The following is a 23,746-nucleotide window of genomic DNA, read 5'->3' as shown; positions in this document are numbered from 1 at the left end:
AGTGGGACGACGTCACTTGACGTCGTCTGAAAACGAGAGAGCCAACTTGTGCCTGTCATTTTACAATACAGCGGGTAGGAGGTGGTTAAAGTTACATAAGCTTTAAAGGAGGAAGTAAACTCATAAGTTTTACCTATGGGTAAGCTTATATTAAGGTTTACCAAGCTATAGGTAATGTACATATCTCCTAAACATGCATCGTTTAGGAGATATTTACTGACCTAGCAGCCAGTTTCTTCAGAGCAGTGTGCCGTGACTGGCGTCTCCTGCGCAGGAGTCACGTCATCACGGCTCCGGTCAGTCACCGAGCCGAAGCCGTGAACCCGGAAGGAAGACCTGGTATAGATGGACGCTGCCTCCAGCAATGGCTTTGCGTTGCTGGAATGCTTTGTTTACAGGTAAGTTAAACATGTGCTAGTATGCGATGAATACTAGCTCTTTGACTTTGCCCTGCAGGTAGGAAAAAAAAAAAGTGCAGCAGTTTTTTTTTTTTTTAAGTACATTGGTATCTGGCTCCTGGAATGTGCACATAAGTGAGATTTAAGTTTGGCAGATGAGTGAAAAAATATTGATAGTATTTGCAATGTAATTCTTTAGGTAGGTTTACCTTTCCCAATATGCCGCCTGGTGTTCTCGATAGTGGAGTTGCGGTTGACGTTGGACAAGAGCCCAAGGCAAAATCTGTTCCTGTTGTTAGAAGGATCGGTGAAACCATCCACCAACACACTTGTGGAGGAGGCATGGAACGCCTCTCCTACTCGATTGTTCAGCTCATAATAGACAATAGAACACCAGTGTTTTGGCTCCTCATAAGCAACAGCTTGAACATCTGCAACAGAGATATGGTTATAATCATTTGGCATGGGAACCAATTAAAACCTACAGCATAATCGGCATGCTCGCAGTGTCAGCAATTTTAACATGTTAAATCCAGAATGAGAGGCATCAGTTATTTTTACAATAAGTGTATAAAGCAGTTTAAACACGTTTGCTGCAAATCATAAATGCCAAGATGGACATTTAAGTTTGTTCCATTAAAGCAGGTAGCACAGATTAAAATCCATGTGACACGTTTTGCACATTTAGTACATAAGGATTTGGAAGGTACGCCAAAAAGAAAATAAAAATGCATTTCAATAGCAGTTTTCTGCTCCAACATCAGTTTTCTGGGCCCAACAATGAATAATGCAAAAAAACGCATGCCAGTCCCCCCCCCCCCCTACTTTTTAAAGTGTTTTTTTCTGCAGTGAACATCAATTTATACTACAGGAAATTGCACAGATGTGTACAGACTCTTGCAATCAAATAAAAGCCATAGGATTAGAAAATAAAATGGATCTAGTTACTTTACTGTTCAATCTGATTTTATTGAAAGTTTTTTTTTTGTATACAAACAAGGAGTCAAAAGAAAAAAAGATGCAAAAACTGGCAAACAAAAAAAGACATAATAAAATAAAACATAAGTGTGTACCTGGGAATGAAAATGTGCATTACAGAGCTTAAGGGCTCTTTCACACGGCCGCTCCGTGTGTCCACAAATCATCCTATTTTTTTGCGGATGATTTGCGGACATAATGTAAGTCTATGGCATTGCGGATGTCAGCGGAATACCATCTGCTGACATCCGATTTCCTTCCTTTCAGTTCTGTTACGTTTTTTGGAACGGAACCCTATTTTTTCATCCGTTCAAAAAACGGAAAGGAAGGAAAATCAGATGTCAGCGGTGTCACCCGCTGACATCCGCAATGCCCATAGACTTACATTATGTCCGCATATCATCCGCAAACAGATGGGATGATATGCGGACTTACGGAGCGGATGACACAAATGTCACCCGCTCCGTGAAAAAAAAAAAAGTCCCGCAGCGGAGCTTTTACACGGAGCGGCCATGTGAAAGAGCCTAAGGGTGGCACAGAGCCGAGTATGAATTACAGGGTGCTAGTCAGTCTGAGGCAGTGGAAGGTTAACAAGACACTGTTGCCATCAACATAGTAAAATATGGAAATAAGGACCATACGGTTACTAGTGAAATTGGCAGACGAGGGTCGTCTATCATCATGACCCACAGTGAAGCAGAAAATGCTGGGGGGGTGGGGGCGGCGTTGACATGACCCAGAGGGGGCATCCAGATATGGCGCTATTCAAAAAGGGGTAGAAGAGGGTCTACTGTTGCCCTGAATGGTCTCAAAGTTCAGAAGATTAGAGATTCTCTGTATACACTCCAGAGAGAGACATGCATTGTTTATACATGGCCAGTTCCTGTGCCAGAAGCGACTTCATGCTTTTAATTGGGTCCATATCAGTGATCCACTCGAGGGATGGAATGTTACTTATTTTAGACCCAGAGAAAGTGCCGGATGTAAAACCAAGCAGCCATTTTCTAATCCGTACTGGAGTACACCGTCTTGATAAATAAATTTGCATTAAATGTGAATGTTTATTGCATGTAAAGGCATTTTAACTAACTTGTGTATGGGTTTTTATAAAAGGTATCACCAATGCTAGTAAAAACCTGGTAAATTTCAGTAATAGCATATTTAGTATGTATATCCAAACAATTAACTTTTCTGATCTTTTTTCGTCTGTTAAAATGAAAATCCAGCTACTTTGCAAAAAGTGAAGGCACGCTATGCGTTAAGCCCAAGGAGTTGATGGACATCTCCTGGGCTTATCTCTATTTACATCTGACAGTTTTATTGCACTCCCTGAATAGCCTGTATTTCCTTGAACCCCAAAGCCAATGGTTTACATCTTCGCATCTTTAACATTAACGCCAGGTTCACACTGAGGCCGTTTTGAAATTGTGCAATTGATCCGATTTGACATGTGAACATGGGCTAAAGTCTGTGCAGCTTCTATGCCTGCTCCTCCCCTCTTCCTGCCCAATCACAGAAGCCTTTGTATATGTGAACACATTCACAAAAAACTAAGGCTTCTCTAGATGGTGAGCAGATGGGGAGGGTGGGCATAGCTATTCTATGTGCCTCGCTCTCCTCTCTCAAAGCCCCGAATGTCAGTATATGCTCCGGCAGAGCCTTAAACCTGTCAGAAAATGAGAGAAGTTTGGCATGGCATGTACCTCCTTGTACCCAACTCATAGTATGCCTTCATGTTTTACAAAGTGGCTGAATTCCTTGAATTCAGCTTTAACTACACAATTGAATGTGCTTTGACCTAGCCATTTTTTTAAAAGAAAAAACAAAAAAAAATAAAACAAAAAAACACCTGCTCAAATCAAGTGGTGGCTGCTCTCGTTTAAAATCGTCAATTCTCTGCCTTGACCCACACTGCCTTCCATAATAATCCATTTCAGGAGGGGGGGGGGGGGGTGTAGTTGCAGTTGCTGCACCTGTCAGGCATTTGTCAGGAGTGTGGACTATTGCCCACCCATTTCCAGCTCCCTCCATTCATAGAACCTGTACTAAGCTTCCATCAAAAAAACCTAAAAACTTAGGCCTTAAGCCAATTGATAAAAAATAAATAAATGAATGCAGCCCCCATGTTTAGGAACTGGCAAGTTGCATTGTAATAAACTTTTGTTCTATGTTATATTCATTATGTAAGGGAATCAGAAGCTACTGAAGCACATCAAAACACACTATATACACCTCTATTTTGCAGTGTCTTGGACCCCCTTGCCAGAATAATTAAAATGTCTCCCTATTAAGAAAGGGTTATTTCACACATCAAGATACCAATAACCATCAAGGCTACAGCTTTCTCAAACTTTGTAAGATATGCTGCCAGCTGGCAATTCTTCTGGGATGAATCATCCCTCTCTCACAGATTTCTCGCACAACTTCCTTACGTTTGCTATAAGTCATGCAGAGCAGGTGCGATGTGTCTCTCTGTTCCCAGCAAAGGCCAACAATGGAAATCACCCAATTCTACCGACAGGATGCAGCTTGTTAAATTAAATCTCACAGGACCAACAAATCTCCAGAATAGGCTGAACAGTTGAAATGAGATTTAAGTTCTGTTCAGCAGTGACATTTTTTTAAAAATGAAATCAATTAGGAGATTACAAAAATCAATACAGCCAGATAAGGCAATGCAAAGAAAAATTTGGTCATATGTGCCCTCACTATCCAATCAGGAGGAGCTGGACTATGAAGCACAGTGAGGAACACCACATTCTTCATTAAAATAGAACTAGGGCTAAAACAACTAATCGACCATTATAATAAAAATAGATGTAAGCAATCATTTATTAGCGATTAGTTGGCCTTTACATATCAGGTAACAGTGCAGCACACATACAACTCAATACACTGTCCATACATGTCAGTAAGGGCATAAGAAGTTGTGAATGTGAGGAGCAATGACACCTGGGACATGTGGTCCGGGGAAGGAGAAATAAATTTAAAGTTATTCAAAAAGGCAGAAGGTTTTTTACTTTAATGCATTCTTTACATTAAGGTTAAAAAAAGCTGTGACCAGCTCCCCCCCCCCCCCCCAGCACCCCTTTTATATTTATCTGATCCCAATCCATTGCTGTGCCGGGAGCAGCAGTAACACTGCTCTCTCCCCCCTCCTAGTAGATAGCACGGCTAATGATCAAGTCCGCAAGAGTACCCCCATAACAAGATGCTTGCTATGGGGGCACTCTGAAGGACTCTGAGGAGCCAGAAGCGCCAGCAGGAAACCCCAGAAGAGGAGGATCGGTGTTGCTCCGTGCAAAACCATCGTACAAAGCAGGTATGACATGTGTTACTTAAAAAAAAAAAAAAAAACGTTTATTAAAATCACTTTAAGGGCTCTCTGCAGGTAGGATCAGCATTTAAACTCAGAGAAGCTGGAGGCTGATAGACTGGAGGTATAAGGCATTACAATATCCATAAATCGATACCAAACATGTTACGCTCTAAAATTATGCATGCTCATGGAATGGTGTCAAACGACAGTGCTTAAAAATCGCCATTAGTGACGCTTTAAAACTTTTTACAGGTTACTTTAGCGTTGCATAGGTGGTCTAGCGGTATAATTATTGCTCTTGCATTTGCGACGCTACCTCACATGCGAATACCGTTTACATTATGCGTGCGTGACTTACGTAGGTGTTCGCTTCTGCGGACAAAAAGACTGGAGCATCTAGTGAGCAAATATCTGGTCTTGGGTGGACAGCTGGTCGATACGGTAATGCCCTGTAAAGGTCAAATAACCATGGAGGTTGGCCCATGCCCCAGAATATGTGCAAAACCAAAATACAGAGAAAGTAGGGTTTTTTTTTTTAGCCAATTGGGAGAAGGAAGACCAGGATACAAACACTTAAAAATAAATCAGTTTATTGGTATTATTGATGCTGGGTCCTCATTATCTGAGTCAGAACAAAGGTCCGTTCGTGATTGGATTCTGAGCTATATGCATCAGATCCTTGCTCCACCTCATCCCTAATGCATGAGGTGATGGGCGACGTGCTGGCAAGCTGGAGCCTCCAGTTTTTCTATAGCTGTGCGAAGGGGACCAATTGGGCTTTTAATCTCCTTTTTTGAAAGGATTAGGCATATCTTTGAGGAACCCCTGTGACTCTTTGGCCACTATTTCATCGATGTATTTCTGGCATAGAGGTTTTCTTCATTCTGGAGAAAATTTGTTACCACAAGAGGCGCATGCATTGCTAATGGTCTTTGCCATATCCTCTGGGGTCTTGGTAAGTAAGCACAAAGGACCCAGTGAGGCAGGCAGTTGCCATACACAAAAAACGGAATTTTTGTAAAATCTTACCTGTAAAATTCCTTTCTCTGAGTCCTCCGACAGTCGCCGCCTCTTCATATTCGTCACATATGGGGTATTAGACTTTGCTCCGAAGGAGTAGCTAGGCAACAGAATATGTTAATAAAGCTTTTAACATATCCAACATATCCCACCCTCAAGGGGTGGTCCCCTCAGTCAATACCCTCCTACTTCCTGCAACCATATCTCAGTTTTAGTGGAATAGCAGTAGAGTATACAACCAAACCCCAAAAGAGGGGCGGGGGCGGCGACTGTCGGAGGACTCAGAGAAAGGAATTTTACAGGTAAGATTTTACAAAAATTCCGTTTTCTCTTACGTCCTCCGACAGTCGCCGCCTCTTCATATTCGTCACATATGGGGACGTCCCAAAGCAGTGCAAACATGAGGGGTGGGAAACACATCCGCGCCGAAAGGCAACGCAGTTTCCACATCAAGAAAGGAACCTTACCAAAGGAAGGAAACCAGCTGGGCAACAGCAAAAAAAAACAAGTGCTCAACAGGAGCAACAACCCAGGAAAAGGCAAAAACCAGGGGATACAAAACTTATCCCAACAGCCAGGAGTCCCCAACAAGGGACCCTAGGGAACAGCCGCACTAAGAACCTTGCGGCCAAAGGAAGCATCCGCCGATGCCCGAACATCTACTTTGTAGAATTTTGTGAAAGTGTGCACGGTCGACCAAGTCGCCGCCTTACACACCTGGGCTACAGAAGCCCCATGACGACAGGCCCAAGACGTACTCAGAGATCTAGTAGAGTGCGCCTTCACAGGCACAGGGGGAACCTTCCCCTGCAAGGCATAGGCCTGTTCAATGGTCTGTCTGATCCATTTTGCGATGGTAGAGGCCGAAGCCGCCATGCCCTTCCGAGGACCCTCTGGAAGAACAAACAAGGAGTCCGTTTTACGAAAAGACTCAGTCGATCGAAGGTAAACCCTGATCGCCCGAACAACATCCAAAGAGTGCAATCTCACCTCCTGTGGATGTTTAGGCTTCGTGCACAACGAAGGCAAGACAATGTCCTCATTAAGATGGAATTCCGAAACACGTTTCGGAAGAAAGGAAGGATTAGGTCGCAAGACCACCTTATCCAAATGAATAACCAAGTACGGAGACTTGCAGGACAAAGCCGCCAGTTCCGACACTCTGCGAGCCGAAGTGATCGCCACCAAAAAGGCGACCTTTTTGGATAACATAGACAACGAGATCTCCCTGATCTGTTCAAAAGGAGCACGTTGTAACACAGATAGCACGAGATTCAAGTCCCAAGGGGGCAGAGGATCCCTCCTAGGAGGAACCAGATGCCGCACACCCTGAATAAAGGTGCCAACCAAAAGGTTGGATGCCACGGGACGTTGAAACAGAACGGCCAGAGCAGACACCTGACCCTTTATCGTAGCCAGCGCCAAGCGCTGATCAACACCCGCTTGAAGGAAAGACAGCACACGGGACACCGAGTACGTGCGGGGTGAAAACCCCCTGGACTCACACCAGGCAAAATAGGCCTTCCAAGTACGGTAATAAACCTTCCCCGAGGAAGACTTCCTCGCGTTGAGTAAAGTATGAACGACCTCCGGAGAGAGACCCCTCTCCTTCAGGACCTCGGTTTCAACAGCCAGGCCGTCAAAGCCAGCGACTGTAAAGCAGGATGGTATATCGGTCCTTGAGACAGTAGATCGTCTCGAAGAGGCAGACGCCACGGGGCGTCGACCGCCAGATTCACGAGGTCTGCGTACCAGGACCGGCGAGGCCAGTCCGGTGCCACAAGAATCACCGTGTTGCGTTCCGATTGAAACCTGCGAAGGAACCTGGACAGCAACTGGATCGGTGGAAACGCATACATCAGTCTGTACTGGGGCCACTAACGCGTCCGACGCGTCTGCCCGAGGGTCGCGCGTCCGTGCCACGAACCTCCTCACCTTGTTGTTGAGACAAGACGCGAACAGGTCCACATCTGGAAGACCCCACTTCGCGCACAACATCTGGAAGACAGCCGGGTGGAGAGACCATTCCCCCTGATCCAGGGTCTGGCGACTCAGATAGTCCGCCTGCCAGTTCTCCACCCCCGGAATGTGAACCGCCGTTATCGCCGGGACATGAGTCTCGGCCCAAGATAGAATGTCGGCCACTTCCCGAGCCGCTCGGGCACTCCTGGTGCCCCCTTGGTGGTTGATGTAGGCCACCGCCGTGGCATTGTCCGTCTGCACCCGAACCGGGCAGCCCTGCAGCCGGTCCGTCCAGCGACGAAGACAGAGACTTATCGCACGCAATTCCAGAATGTTGATCGGAAGGGAGGACTCCCCCTCCGACCAAGTTCCCTGGGCGGACAGAACGCCCAGAACACCACCCCAGCCCGACAGGCTGGCATCCGTGGTGATTACCGTCCACGAGATAGGACGAAACGACTTGCCCCCGGACACCATCGGGGACTGGAGCCACCACAGAAGGTCTTTTCTGGTGCGATGACTCAACGAGATCTGAAGATCCAGAGATTGAGGTCGCCCGTCCCACTTGGACAGGATCTCCGCTTGGAGACCCCGCGTGTGAAACTGGGCGAAGGGAATCGCCTCGAAGGCCGAGACCATCAATCCCAGACATCTCATGCACGTCCGTAGAGACGATTGCGGAACATCCCGGAGGGACCTGACTTCCTCCTGAAGAGTTCTGAGTTTGTCTTCCGGCAGGAAGACCTTCGCCTGCACCGAGTCCAAAATCATTCCCAGGTAGGGGAGACGAACAGACGGACTCAGTGCCGACTTTGGAAAATTTATCGTCCAACCAAACTCCTGCAGAGTTTGCATCGTGACAGACAGGTCCTGCTCCAGACCCTGGCTGGTCGCAGACCGAACCAGAATGTCGTCCAGATACCCCAGGACAGAAATGCCCTGGGCCCTCAATAATGCCAGAACCGGTGCAAGCACCTTGGTGAAGACCCGCGGAGCCGAGGCAAGGCCAAAAGGCAACGCCACGAACTGGTAGTGATCCTCCGCAATGGCAAATCGAAGGTACCTCTGGTGACCCTCGAAGATGGGGATGTGAAGATACGCATCCTTCAAATCGATGGAGGCCATGAATTCCCCCGGAACCAGGGCAGCCACCACCGACCGCAGGGATTCCATGCGGAACTTGCGAACCCGCACAGAGCAGTTCAGAGCCTTCAAGTCCAGAATCGGACGAACCTTGCCCTCCTTCCTGGGCACGGTGAACAGGTTTGAATAAAACCCCCGAAATCTGTCCCGATGAGGCACCGGAACCACCACTCCCTGAGCCCTCAGGTCCTGCACCGCCAGGTGTAGGTCCCGCAGGCGCTCCGGAGACAGTTGAAGATTTGAAGGAAAAAATCTGCTCTCCGGCCGAGAGAGAAACTCGATCTTGTAACCAGACCGAACGATTTCCTGAACCCATCTGTCCCGCACACGGGCCAACCAGGGCTGAAGAAAACCGAGCAAGCGTCCCCCCACCCCAAAACCGGGTGAGGGCGCCCCTTCAGGCCGAACTGTTATGGGCTGCAGGTCCGGATTGGCCGGACTTCTGCTTACCAGACCAGGGCTTCTTCTGAGAGCCTTGACCTTTGAACGGCTTGCCCTTGTAGTGCGGCCGAAAGGCACGAAAGGACCCCTGAGGGGGCCGAAAATTAGCATGCTTCTTCCCAGAAGCCCCCTTAGCCTTGGGGAAATGGGGCAAGAGAGTGCTCTTACCCCCGGTGATTCCCTTAATCAACACATCCAGGGACTCCCCAAAAAGGCGAGACCCATCATAAGGCAGATTGGCTAAGGTCTTACGCGAAGATTGGTCCACCGACCAACATTTTAACCAAACCAGGCGGCGAGACAACACCGCCACACTGTGCACCCGTGCAGCCAACGGAATCAGGTCCAGGTCCGCATCACACAGATACATGACACCCTGGTGGATCTGATCCACCATATCCAGGGTCGCCGGCGAGGCCGAGTCGGCCACCAAGACGCGCCTAAGCATCTGCGTCCAACTTGCGATCGCCTGGGCCGCCATGAGAGAAGCAAACAGAGCTTTAAGCATAGAACCCGTAACAGAATACGTATGACGGGCCAGAGACTCCAGTCTCCTATCTGTGGCATCACGGAAAATGGGTGAACCCTCTGCAGGAATCGCAGTGGCCTTGTTCAAAACCGCAATCGCATGATCCACTGGTGGAGGCACGCACCACCTTTCATCAGTGGCAGGTGAAAAAGGATAACGCAGCTAGAATCTACTTGTTACCGCAAAAGGTTTGCGCAGATCGCGCCATTGATCCTTAACAGCGCGCTGAAAATCAGCATTGCAGGGGAAAACCTGTGGCGTCCTGCGTTTCCTCTGCGTCCCATAAGCCGCCAAGGCAGCGGGGGGACACACTTCGTCCTGCAAACGCAGCGTTTGCTTAATAGAAGCAATCAACTCATCCATGATTGCAAGCTCTTCAGGCGAGCCAGGGGGAGAATTATCAACCCCCTCAACTTCAGCCTCCACCTCAGACCCCACTAGATCAAGAGAGGAGCGGGACCCCGATAGGGAAGCCCCTGCTAGAACAGCCCCATCACCTTCACCCTCAGAATCAGAGGAGAGCACAACTCTGGGCCTTTTGGTAGATTGAGCAGCCACCAGCATTTGCACCTGAGCAGCAAGGCCAGCCACAATAGTGGCTAAATCCCCCCCTGGGGGGGAAGCAGCGGTCCCCTGGCTTTCCACCAATACTGTAGGAAATTTGCCCTCCTGAGAATCCATTGCCCCTGTAATGCCAGACAACCAAGGGTTAACTGCCCCTTTCAGCAAGCGCGGCAAGCGCAGCCCACCGCGTCACACTAAGCACAATGAGACCCCCACAGGGATATGTAAACTGAACACAGGCAATGGATAGCAAGAAACAGAAGGATAAAACCTGAGGAGACCCTCGCCGCTGCTGCTGCCTCGATCGGTGTTCCTGGGAAGAGGAAGTGATGCTGCTAGGGCGCTCTATGTAAACCTATGGAGGCTACAAGAAAATGGCCGCCATGCATGTAAAACATGCGGCCGGAGCGAGGGCAGGCAAAATGGCGTCTTTTGGCGCCGAAACCGTCGCTCCACAGTGCAGTAATGCACACATGTCTGTATGTAAAAAAACAGAACCGATCGCTGCAGCGATCGCTGTAAGTGCCCAAACATGCCATAAAACATGCCCCACAGCACACAGCTTTCCACACTGATCATGCTGACACCCATAGTGCCACACAACTCCCCCCCCCCCCCTTGCAGCCCACAGCATGCAGCCGAGAGATAGGGAGACAAACAGTGTGAATAGAGGCAGGTTACACAGTCCCAGACTGACACCCCTCCAGACAGACAGGTCCCCACATAAATACACTTACCTCACCACGGTGTGGGGGACCCGCACAGGCGAACAAGCCGCTACACATGAGGCAGGGAGAGTCGCATACAAGACGCTCCGAACGTGGGTTAAGAAACCGCACAGCGTCCAGTGAGGTAGCCACCTCACCAAGCATCTCTGCACCGAACAGGGATGGGTCGTTCACTATGCCAGGAGCGTTACCTGGCTGAACGCTCGATGGCAGACTGGGAAGCCACTGACCCACGACCTGCGACCAGGGGGAGCAGCCCGAGACCCAGTCCGCATGATCCTCTTCGTCCGAAGAACTAACTAACGCTGATAAAACAACAGCTAAGTAAAGGTAGAGAGAAAAACTCAAACAAAATATTAAAAAGAAGAAAGAGTCTGGGACATAAAGTCCCAGCACAGAGAGAGCCAGCCACTCCTGACAAGCTAGACATTAAAACTGAGATATGGTTGCAGGAAGTAGGAGGGTATTGACTGAGGGGACCACCCCTTGAGGGTGGGATATGTTGGATATGTTAAAAGCTTTATTAACATATTCTGTTGCCTAGCTACTCCTTCGGAGCAAAGTCTAATACCCCATATGTGACGAATATGAAGAGGCGGCGACTGTCGGAGGACGTAAGAGAAACTGGATTTTTGACTTACCGTAAAATCCTTTTCTCTTAAGCTCATTGACAGACGCAGGACTGTTATCTTGATATCCGCAGGGTTATACTGCCCCCTACAGGAGTAGGACACTAGGCAGGAAAAAAGTTCTGGCCACACCTTTGGGCAGTCCCAGGTGGTATATCCTCTCTCTCCCTGCTATAGGATGTCAGTTATGTAACAAAGCAGTGTCAGACTCATACCAACCCAACTCAAAAATAGAGGGGCAGGTACTGCGTCTGTCATTGAGCTTAAGAGAAAAGGATTTTACGGTAAGTCAAAAATCCAGTTCTCTGTCGCTCATTGACAGACGCAGGACTGATATCTTGATATACGTAGGGACGTCCCAAAGCAGTGCCATAAATGAGGGGTGGGATAATAGAAATAAAATCCAATCCAGAAGGCCAATACAGAGCCAACCAGAAGACCAGAGGACTCATTGAAGCAAGCAGATGAGACCCACCTGAAAAAAACAAAACCCCCCCCGAGGTAGACCAAAGGTCCCCTCAAACAGCGGCCTGCAAAACCTTGCGGCCGAAAGAGGCATCCGCCGATGCCAGCACATCAACCTTATAAAATTTTGTAAAGGTATGAACCGACGACCAAGTAGCCACCTTGCAAACCTGAAGCACTGACGCCTGATGGCGGAAGGCCCAGGAAGCACTAAGAGCCCGAGTAGAGTGCGCCTTAACAGGGAACGGAGGAACCCGACCCTTAATAGAATAAGCCTGCACCACCGTCTGTCTGATCCATCTGGAGATAGTCCCGGCAGACACAGGCAACCCCTTTCTAGGGTCATCCGTAATCACAAAGTGTATCAGCCTTACGAAAAGAGTCAGTAGTAGCCAAATACACCCTGATCGCCCGAACCACATCCAAGGAGTGTAACGCAAACTCCTGAGGATGACTGGGCTTAGGACACAGGGAAGGTAACAATATCCTCATTCAAGTGAAAGTCGGAAACCACCTAAGGAAGGAAGGAAGGATGGATTCAGACGAAGAACCACCTTATCCCTATGAACCACCAGATAGGGCGGACAGGACAACGCAGCCAGTTCCGACAACCTGCGTGCAGAAGTGATAGCCACCGGAGGAGCCAGGTGCCGCACCCCCTGGATGACATTCCGCACCAAAGAATGAGTAGCCAGTGGCCTCTGGAAGAAGATCGCCAATGCTGAAACCTGACCCTTGATAGTGCTCAAGACCAGCTTCTGCTCAACCCCCCGTTGCAGGAAGGCCAATATCTGAGCCACTGAGTAAGAACGTGGAGGAACCCCCCGAGGGACTCACCACGTGATACAAGACTTCCATGTGCGATAATAGATCTTTCTGGAAGTCGCTTTTCTTGCTTTAATCAGAGTAGGAATAACTGAAACAGACAAACCCCTGTCCTTCAGCACCTGGCTCTCAACAGCCAAGCCGTCAAAGCCATCGATCGTAAGGCAGGATGGAAGATCGGTCCCTGAGACTGCAGATCCTCCCTGAGAGGAAGTAGCCAGAGAGCATCCGCGACCAGCCTGACCAAGTCGGCGTACCCGGCCCGACGAGGCCAGTCCGGACGCACAAGGATGACTCGAATTCCCTCCGCCTCTATTCTGCGAAGAAGTTTCAGCAGCAACTTGACAGGAGGAAAAGCATACAGCAGCCGATACTGCCCCCACGGAGCAACCAGTGCGTCTGTGGCGTCCGCCAGAGGATCGCGGGGGCGGGCTACAAACCTCTGCACCTTCCTGTTGAGCCGAGATGCCAACAGATCCACATCCGGGGTGCCCCAACCCGTGGGCATTGTCCGACTGAATACGAGCCGGGCAGCCCCGAAGATGCTCGCTCTCAGTTCCAACACATTTATCGGCCACCTGGATTCTTCCAGGGACCAGAGCCCCTGAGCAGACAGCCTGCCGAGAATCCCTCCCCATCCGGATAGACTGGCATCCGTGGTGACAATCGTCCAATAGATCGGAAGAAAGGACTTCCCCTGACTGAGCATCGGAGACCGAAGCCACCAAACCAAAGACTCCCTGGTCCACTCGCTAAGCCTGATCCGATTGTCCAGGGAATCGGGATTCCGGTTCCATTTGAGAAGAATCTCCTTTTGAAGAGTCCGCGTATGACACAGCCTGCGGAGACTACGCACAGAGGAGGAGGTCGTCCAGGTAGCCCAGGACCGATATGCCCCGCTGCCGCAACAGCACCAGAACTGGGGCCCAAAACATTTGTGAAAACCCGGGAAGCAGAAGCGAGACCAAAGGGTAACGCCACAAACTGATAATGGTCCTCTCCCACAGCAAAGCGCAGAAACCGCTGGTATCCTGCGTAAATGGGAACATGAAGATAGGCATCCTTGATGTCTATGGAGGCCAGAAAATCCCCCTGATGCAGGGAGGTCACCACTCCTAGTTGTATCAAGTCCTGCACTGCCCCCAACAGAGCAGTTAGGCGATTCAGGGACAGTCGCATATTGGAAGGGAAGAATCGCACCGGTGGAAGCGATCGAAACTCGATCTTGTATCCCAACCGTATGACCTCGTGAACCCATTTGTCTTGAATCCTGGAGAGCCACGGGTCCGGGAACCGGCGAAGACACCCCCCCACCCCTAATATGGGTGGGGGTGCACCTTCAGGCTGAAGCGGTCTTATCCTCAGGTCTGGAAGGACCGTATTTTTGCTTACCAGACCAGGGTCTCTTGAAACTCCCCGGGGGCGCTTTGGAGGACTTTGCCTTGTCGCCCACCCCCGGAGAGCGAAAAAACTTGTGAGCTGAAAAGGAAGGTCCCTGTCTGCGACGAGGTTCCTTACCCTTATTAGCCTGTGGTAGAAAGGTGCTCTTGCCCCCAGTGAGATCTTTGATAATCTCATCCAAGGTAGCACCAAACAGGCGATCCCCCTGAAAAGGGAGATCAGTCAAGGCTTTTTTGGAAGCCTGATCCACCGACCAGCACTTCAACCATAGCATGCGCTGGAGGACCACCGCTGAGATCGACACGCCCCAGTAATGGAGCAGCGTCCAGTGCGGCGTCACAAACTGTAGCCCCTGCACCATCTGCTCCAGCAAATCCGTCACGGCGGGGGGGGGGGGGGGGCGGGGGGGAGACTTCTCCCCTCCAGGTCATGGCGTAACAGCTTGGCCCATTCCGTCAACGTCTGTGAAACCAGAGCAATGGTCAACACTGGCCTTAAGGCTGACCCTGCCAGGGAGAATATGGAACGGGACACAGATTCTGCCCTACGATCAACTGGATCCCGAAAGGATCCTCCAACGGTATAACAGTAGCCTTATTTAGTCTGGAAACCGGCGGATCCACCGAAGGTGGCACCGTCCCATTTTTTAAGGAGGGACTCTTCAAACAGGTAGCGCCTAGCAATCCGTTTGGGCATCCCAGGGGTTCGTTTTGGACAGACCCACTCCTTCTTAATGATATCGTCAAAGCATTTGGGAAAGGGAAACCCCTTCGCCACCCTGAAGGGGTTGCGAGTGCCAAAGGCAACTTCCGTATGAGCTGCATCCGCAGGTGCAACCTCCAGTTTTAGGGTCTCCCGGACAGACACAATCAGTGCGTCCACCAGCGCCTTGTCTTGCGCTATGGCGGAGGCAGAAAGGTCATTCTCACTATCAGAGGAGACGGGGCGCGAGACAGCAGCCCCAGAGGAGGAACCCGCAGCAGCAGCGACTTGCTCAGGATCAGAATCGGAGGCATCAGACAAGACAGGGGTAGGCGGGGGTCGCTTTTTAGCCCCCTGTCCCTGACAGGCCACCTCCACCCGGGACACAAATGACTCCAGGACCGCTGAAAGCGCATCAATGGTGAGCGGAGAATCGGAGGGCCATGCGGCCACCTCGAGGGGATCAGGTGGGGACACATGTGCAGCAGGGTCCATGGCAACACCAGGGGAACCCGTCCGCAAAATATGACAAAATTGAAAAAAAAAAAACTTTTTTTTTTTTTTGCAAAATGTCACCCAGGGCTGGGGGGGAGAGGGAGAGGGAGAGGGAGAGGGGGAGAGGGAGAGGGGGAGAGAGAGAGAGAGAGAGAGAGAGAGAGAGAGAGAGAGAGACCCCCAAAAGGCTCACCACACGATGCACCAGAGTTCAACAGGACTGCTTTCAGCGTTTGTCTGCATGACAAGGAAGTCCTGTGGAACGATCTTCCCAGGTCTAGGGAGGGGCTCACACTGCCACAGCTGCCCAGCTCTGCAAACAAACGAGCTGGATGTACCAAGATGGCCGCCCCCATGAGGGACTCCAAACAAATGGCGGCCCTGCGCGCTGCGGTGGGAAGGGGGGTCCCCACATCCACTAACAGACGATCGATCGGCAGGTAGGCCCTGGGAAGCCAGGGAGGAAGCCCCCCGCACAACAGCCCCCCCGCACTCAGGACCCCCCCACCCCCTTAGCGGCTTGCATGAACGGCGAGCCACCACACACACACAAACACCCCCCCCCCCCGTAGGGGGGGAAGGGAGGGGGGAGAGGGACACCACAGGGGGAGGGTGCACAGGGGAACAGAAGGGAACCCAGATTGGGGTGGACCCGGGCCCCTGGGACGGTCGGCCCCACACTAGAGTCAGCCATGAGGAGCAGGGGGGAAGCATTTACTCACCATACCGGAACAGAGCGGGCGCCACTCCAAACAAAACCCCTCACCGCCCAGTGGGGGGGGGGGGTGTTGGCCAAAGGAGACGCTGCGACTCGGCCGTCGACCGGTCGTATGCGACTCGGCGGGACGTTTAACCCGCGGGCCAGTCCCCGTCCAATGCTCGTAGGCCGGCTGGGGTGACCACTGGATCTCAACATCCAGCCCGTCGCCCAGATCTGGCATAATTGCTTGAAGATCTCACAGGAACAACTGGAGAAAAAAAGCTAACTAAAAAAAAGATTCATCTAAAAAAGCTTGCCAGGACCAGAGATCCCAGCAAGGAACTTAGGTCCTTACTCCTGACTAGGCAGAAAAAAAATTGAGATCCTATAGCAGGGAGAGAGAGGATATACCCCCTGGGACTGCCCATAGGTGTGGCCAGAACTTTTTTCCTGCCTAGTGTCCTACTCCTGTAGGGGGCAGTATAACCCTACGGATATCAAGATATCAGTCCTGCGTCTGTCACTGAGCGACAGAGAAAAGCAGTTTGTTGGTGAAGTAAAGACAGCGGGAACTCCAGAGTGCTCTGGCTTACCTGGGAGCTGTCCTGTCCAGCAGGATCTACAGGGCAGGCTGGAGGGGCATCTCACATGGTCAGTCTTAGGAAAGGGTACCACAACATAAGGGCCTTTAATTGCTTCCTGCCCAGCTCCAACCCTGCCCTCATATAGGTTGGTGGACATACCTGTACTGACCCATACTGGTGCCTACGGTCAGCTTTCCCATATGAAGAAAGGAGACCCCATATGTTCTGTCAGTTCCACAGTGAAATTTTCCTCAGGCTGCCCAGAAGTGAAGTCAGCGCTAGTGACCATCTCGCCCTCTTCCAAGATGGCTGCGAACTGGAAGCACGTCACCGGAAATGACGCAATGTTCCGGTGTAGCGTGAGAATTACCTACCCCGTGAGAATTACCTACCCCTCGTCACTTCCGGCCAGGAACAGCTGAGCAGCGCAGCAGTGCGCATGCTCACAGGGCCGGATACCTAAAGGGACGACAGAGGAGCTGACTAGTGCGCATGCGCACTAGTATGGAAATAGGACGGTGTACCGTGGAAAAAACCTACCCACGCGGCGGTTAAATAAAACAGCGGGGTTGCAATACGAATCATCTCCGCTCCTGTGGCTGTCACTTCCCTGATCTCGGCAAGTAAATATAAAAGCGGCTGGCGTCTCCGTGATTTATGTTTACATACACCCGCCGCCGCTTTTATATTTACTTGCCGAGAGCAGGGAAGTGACAGCCACAGGAGCGGAGTTGATTCGTATTGCAGCACAGTTGTTTTAATGTAACGGCTGCATTCCATACAGTGCCGTGAACCGGAAGTGACGAGGGGTAGGTTTTTCTCACGGGTAGGTAATTCTCACGGAACACCGGTCCCGCCGCTATCTTGCTCCTCCACAGCAAGGAAGCTCCAGGAAGTGGCCGGCCCGAGCAGGCCCCCGAGGGAGGGGCAGGAGGGTTAGCGACACTCACTCTTCCGCACCAATGAGGAGGAACCCCCCCATACAATTGTCCAGAGGGATCGCTGAAGCCGGGGGGACAGGCCTGAAAGAACCAGGAACGATCCTTGGGGTGGGGGGGAGGGGAATACCGGCAGCATCCCGACAGCTGGGGGGGGGGGGGGTGGTTGCATAACTCTCAGTAGGGCGAAACCGCATGCTCATCCCACTGTGCTGACCCGCACTTCTCAAGGCTCGCTGAGCTGAATGGGAGGCTGTCCAGGGAGCACAGAGACTGGAAAAAATAAACTGTTGCAGCTCTCGTGGTTCCAGGGAAAAACGCATTCAAACTGAAGCTGAAGGTATGACTGACTTTTATAATGGTGGACTAATGGGCTTCCTTTTTCAGGTGGGAGAAGCCTATTTCTCAGGTGCTGCCCTGGACGACGATTAGAGAAACTGGGATTATGGCTGATATCGTCAAAGCCGCAACGTATATATACACATATTGCAGTGTTGAAGTGGTTAAATGGCCAAAATTATGTAATGGGAGATGAATGTTAAAGATACCATGGACACTTATCTTTCAAGGGATAAAGGCAAATTTGAAGTGATTGTAGTGTCTTTTTTTCTATTAAAATAATGCAGTGGTTTTGCTCAGGGCAGTTCAGATCCTCCTCTTTTCAGGACCCTGGTTGCCGCTCCTGGCTCATCCTTCCTGTTGAGCGCCCCCACAGCTTGCTATGGGAGCACCCGAGCTGAGGTTCCGGGTATCCATTCAGACACAGGAACTGCTGTTCGCCCCCCCCCCCCCCGATTGTCTAATAGTTTGATAGCCAGCAGTGGGAGCCAATGGCACCGCTGCTGTATCACAGCAGGTCGAGAGAGAGTCCTGGACAGCTGAGGCACTCATGGACATCGCTGGATAGAGAGGGGGCTCAGGTAAGTATTAGGGGGGCAGAGGGGGGCTGCTGCACACAAGGCTTTTAACCGTAATGCATAGAATGTTACATAGTAATATATACATAGTGAGGTTGAAAAAAGACATCAGTCCAACCGATGTGTGTGTGTGTTTGCTTTTAACCGTACATTCTGTACCCCTGTATGTTGTGGTCTCCAAGGTGCCCATCTAATAGTTTTTTGAAACTATCAATGCTCCCAGCTGATACGACTGCTTGTGGAAGAGAATTCCACATCCTTACCGCTCTTACAGTGAAGAACCCCTTACACATTTTAAGGTTAAACCGCCTTTCCTCTAGTTTTAGTGAATGGCCACGTGTCAAATTGTATCTCCTCTCTCTGAATAGTTTGTTCCTTATGCTAGGGTCGCCAGTACAGTATTTGTACATTGACATCATATCCCCCCTCAATCGTCTCTTCTCCAGAGAGAATAAGTTCAGTGCTTGTAGTCTTTCCTCATAGCTGATGTCCTCCATTCCCCTAATTATTTTTGTTGCCCTTCTCTGGACTCTTTCCAATTCCAGCACATCCTTCCTGAGGACCGGTGCCCAGAACTGGACAGCATACTCCAAATGTGGCCAGACCAGAGTCTTGTAGAGCGGGAGAATAATCTCTATTTCTGGAGTGAATGCCCTTTTTTATACATCCCAGTATTCTGTTGGATTTGCTTGCAGCGGCTTGGCATTGCATGCCACTGCCCAGCCTGTTGTCTACCAGTACCCCCAGGTCCCTTTCCATCCTAGACTCACCCAGAGGTTCCCCCCTAGTGAGTAGCTTGCTTTCTGGTTTCTGGCCCCCAAGTGCATTACTTTACATTTTTCAACATTAAACCTCATCTGCCATGTAGTTGCCCACCCCGTTATTTTGTTCAGGTCCGCTTGTAAGGTTTCCACATCCTGCATAGAAGATATTGGCATGCTTAGTTTAGTATCATCCGCAAATACTGAGATTGTACTAGATATCCCCTCCTCTAGATCATTTATGAATAAATTAAACAGGATTGGTCCCAAGACAGAACCCTGGGGGACCCCACTTTCCACACCCGCCCAATCCGAGTACTCCCCATTAATCACCACCCTCTGGACTCTCCCCTGGAGCCAGTTCACTATCCAGGTACTCACCTTATGGTCCATACCTACCTTCCTTAGTTTGTACAGTAAGCGTTTGTGGGGAACGGTGTCAAAGGCCTTTGCAAAGTCCAGATACACCACATCCACCGGCTAACCTTTATCTAGGTGGCAGCTCACTTCATCGTAGAAGGTTAATAGATTGGTTTGGCAAGAACGGTTTTTCATGAATCCATGCTGATTACTACTAATAATACAGTTTTCATTACTAAACTCTTGTATGTGGTCCCTTAACATCCCCTCCAAAATCTTGCAGACTACAGATGTTAGGCTGACCGGCCTATAGTTACCCGGGATACATCTCTCCCCCTTTTTAAATATTGGTACCACGTTGGCTTTTTTCCACTCAGCTGGCACCATACCCGTCTGTAAACTATCCTTAAAGATCAAGAATAATGGTCTGGCAATCACCTGGCTGAGCTCTTTCAGAACCCTCGGGTGCAAGCCATCCGGTCCCGGTGATTTATTTATGTTAAGTTTCTCTAGTTTAGTTTTAAGTCTATCTTCTGTTAGCCATGGCAGTATTTCCTGAGGTGTGTTGTTTAGTTTGGCCTTACAAGCTAGGTTTGTGTAGCCCCCGGATTCTTTTGTGAAGACTGAAGAGAAGAAATTATTTAACACTTCCGCCTTTTCTCTGTCCTCAGTGGCCATATTTCCTTTGTCATCTTTTATGGGGCCAGTGTGTTCTGGCCTCGCTTTCTTACTGTTTATATACTTAAAAAAACTTCTTGGGGTTCTTTTTACTCTCCTCCGCTATATGTCTCTCGTGTTCTATTTTAGCCGCCCTGATTTCATCTTTACATTTCTTATTACACTCTTTGTAATGCTTAAATGCTGCCAATGACCCCTTAGTCTTGTATTTTTTGAAGGCCTTTTCTTTAGCACTAATATACATTTTTATGTTGGAGTTTAGCCACCCAGGGTTTAGCTTTGGTCTTTTAAATTTATTTCCCTTTGGAATGCACTGGCCAATCCCCTTGTTAAGTATGCTCTTGAAGCATTCCCATTTTTCCTCCGTTTTTTTTGTTCCCAGGGTTCTATCCCAATTGATATTTTCTAGCAGTGAGCGCAGTTTTGGGAAATTGGCTCTTTTGAAATTCAGCGTCTTAATATTACCCTTGTGCTTCCTATTACTGTAATTTAATACTGAAACTTATTGACCTATGGTCACTGTTTCCTAAGTTCTCCTGTATTTCTATATCCGTGAGCAGGTCTGCATCGTTAGTAATCAGTAGGTCAAGTACCGCATTGTTTCTTGTCGGTGCATTCACCATCTGACCCATGAAATTGTCCTGCAGAACATTTAGGAACTGCCGAGCCTTGGCTGAGTGCGCGGTTCCTTCTGCCCAGTCTATATCCGGATAATTAAAGTCCCCCATTATAATGACATTTCCCATCCTTGCTGCCAATCATATCTGTAAAAAGAGGTCCACCTCCCCCTCCTCCCTCTGGTGGGGGGGCCTATAGCATACGCCCAATATTACCTTCCCCACCGTGCCTTCCCTTTGAAGCTCTACCCATAGGGATTCTGCCTCGTCCTTAGCTCCATTATTAATATCATCCCTCATATTTACCTGTATGCTGTTCTTAAAGCGGAGTTCCGGGCACAGAAATGATTTTTTGCTGAACATACCCCCGGGACAGTCAGGGCTAGCACATTCCACAATGGCTAGCCTCTGATCTGTCCCAGGTCGCACTTACCTTTTAGAAGAAATACTTACTTAGAAAATTTCTTCCACAGCGTTTCCATCTCTGTTGTGGGCAGCTGAAGCCGGCGTGGTCCTCTTCTCTGTTTTCTTCCGCGTCTTCGTGTCCCAGAATGCACTGCACTGGCCCCTCTCGTCACTTCCGGTGCTGCGCCGCATTCCTAAACAGCTTCTGGGCATGCCCAGAAGCTGTTTAGCAGGGGAATGCGGCGTCGCCCGGAAATGACAAGCGGGGCCGGTGCCGTCGCATTGATTCCTGGGAGCTATGACGTTTAGCTCCCAGGAATCATCGCGAGGCAGGAAGTGACGGGGTGAGCCGCGGCTCCGAGGGAGGAAGCAGTCAGAGGTGAGTATTTACGATCTTCAATAAAAAGGTGAGTAAACAAAAAAAATAAAAATAACTATCCAATTCCTTTTCAGGTGAGCTCTACCTAGTGGAGGGGCACAAAAAAAAAAATCGTTTTTGTGCCCGGAACTCCGCTTTAACCACTTTACCACCGCCCACAGTAATATTACTGCGGCAGAGTGGCTCGTTATCGTCTGACGACGTAGTACTACGTCGTCAGACACTCCCCCTTCTGGGCGGCGCTTGCGCGCCGCCGGAGGCTCGCTCCCGCTGTTTTCATTCACAGCGGGAGTCGGGCCAGGGGAGGAGCAGCGGCGATCGCCGCCGCTCTTCCCCCGATCGTCGGGGATCTAGTGTGGAGATCCGCCCGCCTGTGTAAACAGAGCGGGCGGATCTCCATAGTGACAGGGAGTGACAGATCGGACTGTTCAGCATAGCTGGACATCCGATCTGTCCATGACTCTCAGTCCCCTCCCCCCCACACGTCAGTAAGCACCAGGCATACATTAACCCCTCCCTCTCCAATAAAATTAACCCCTCCCCTGCCAGTGTCATTTTTACAGTAACAGTGCATATATATAGCACTGATTACTGCAGTAATGTCACTGGTACCCCCAAAAGTGTCAAAAAGGTCAGTCAAGGGTCCGATCTGTCCGCCGCAGTCCCGCAAAAAAAAAAAAAATAGCAGATCGCCGCCATTACGCGTTAAAAAAAAAATACACCAAAAATGACAGAAATCTTTCCCTTTGTTAGTAAACGCAATAACTTTTGCGCAAACCAATCAAAACACGCTTATTGTGATTTTTTTTTTACCAAACATAGGTAGCAGAAAACAAATTGGCCAAAATTTTTTAAAAAAATTGGTTTTTACATTTTTTTGGGGGGGGAATTTCATAAAAAAAAAAAATATGTTAAAAATATTGTTATTTTTTCAAAATAAACGTTATTTTTTTGTTTATAGCGCAAAAAGTAAAAATCGCACAGGTGATCAAATACCACCAAAAGAAAGCTCTGTTTGTGGGAAAAAAAGGACGTAAATTTCGTTTGGGTACGGCGTCGCACGACCGCGCAATTGTCAGTTAAAGTCGCACAGCGCCGAATCGCAAAAAGTGGCCTGGACGGAAGACCGCAAAATCCTCCGGTGGTAAAGTGGTTAATATACAGACATACCCCTCCCCCTTTTTTACCTTCTCTATTTCTGCGATAAAGGGAATACCCCTGAATGGTCGCCATCCAGTCATGAGAGCTGTCAAACCAAGTCTCTGTTATCCCCACAAAATCAAAGTCCTCCTCAAACATCAGCAGCTCCAGCTCTCCCATCTTGTTGGCCAGGCTTCTGGCATTGGTATACAAACCTCGTAATTTTGACGGGTTACAAATATCCTCATTTGATGTTTTTAGGCTGCTCTTGTGATTTTTCCCCATACCCGCCCTGGGTTTAGGAGCTCTGAACACCCTACCGCTAATGCCCCCATTTCTGCCCTCTGAATCTTGCTTTCCACTGGCTAATTCTACATCTGTACCCTCCCCCCCATTCCCTAGTTTAAAAGCCCCTCTAACTTTGTGGCCATCCTCTCACCCAGTACAGCTGCACCCACCCCATTTAGGTGCAATCTGTCCCTACCAAAGAGCCGGTGGCCGACTGAGAAGTGGGCCCAGTTCTCCAGGAACCCGAAACCCTCCTTACTACACCAGCTCCTCAGCCACTCGTTAACTTCCCTAATCTCCCGCTGACTCTCTGGTGTGGCTCGAGGTACAGGTAGTATTTCGGAAAATACTACCTTGGAGGTCCTTCTCAACCTAGCGCC

The 23,746-nt window shown here is 49.6% G+C and overlaps 1 protein-coding gene across 1 annotated transcript in view; it reads right to left on the bottom strand.

Annotated features, from left to right (window-relative positions):
* SMAD1 (SMAD family member 1) overlaps nt 1-23,746 on the bottom strand; it is a 197,490-nt gene that overhangs the window by 35,153 nt on the left and 138,591 nt on the right. The window contains exon 5 of the mRNA XM_082265707.1: nt 608-829. Within this exon, the coding sequence (XP_082121833.1) occupies nt 608-829 (222 nt within the window). The remainder of the gene's footprint in view (nt 1-607; nt 830-23,746) is intronic.

Source organism: Pelophylax lessonae, assembly GCF_965119305.1.
Source record: "Pelophylax lessonae genome assembly, chromosome: 1".
NCBI classification, from domain to species: domain Eukaryota; kingdom Metazoa; phylum Chordata; class Amphibia; order Anura; family Ranidae; genus Pelophylax; species Pelophylax lessonae.
The sequence above is the reverse complement of the archived record's forward strand: the minus strand, read 5'-3'. Positions and strand labels throughout refer to the sequence as shown.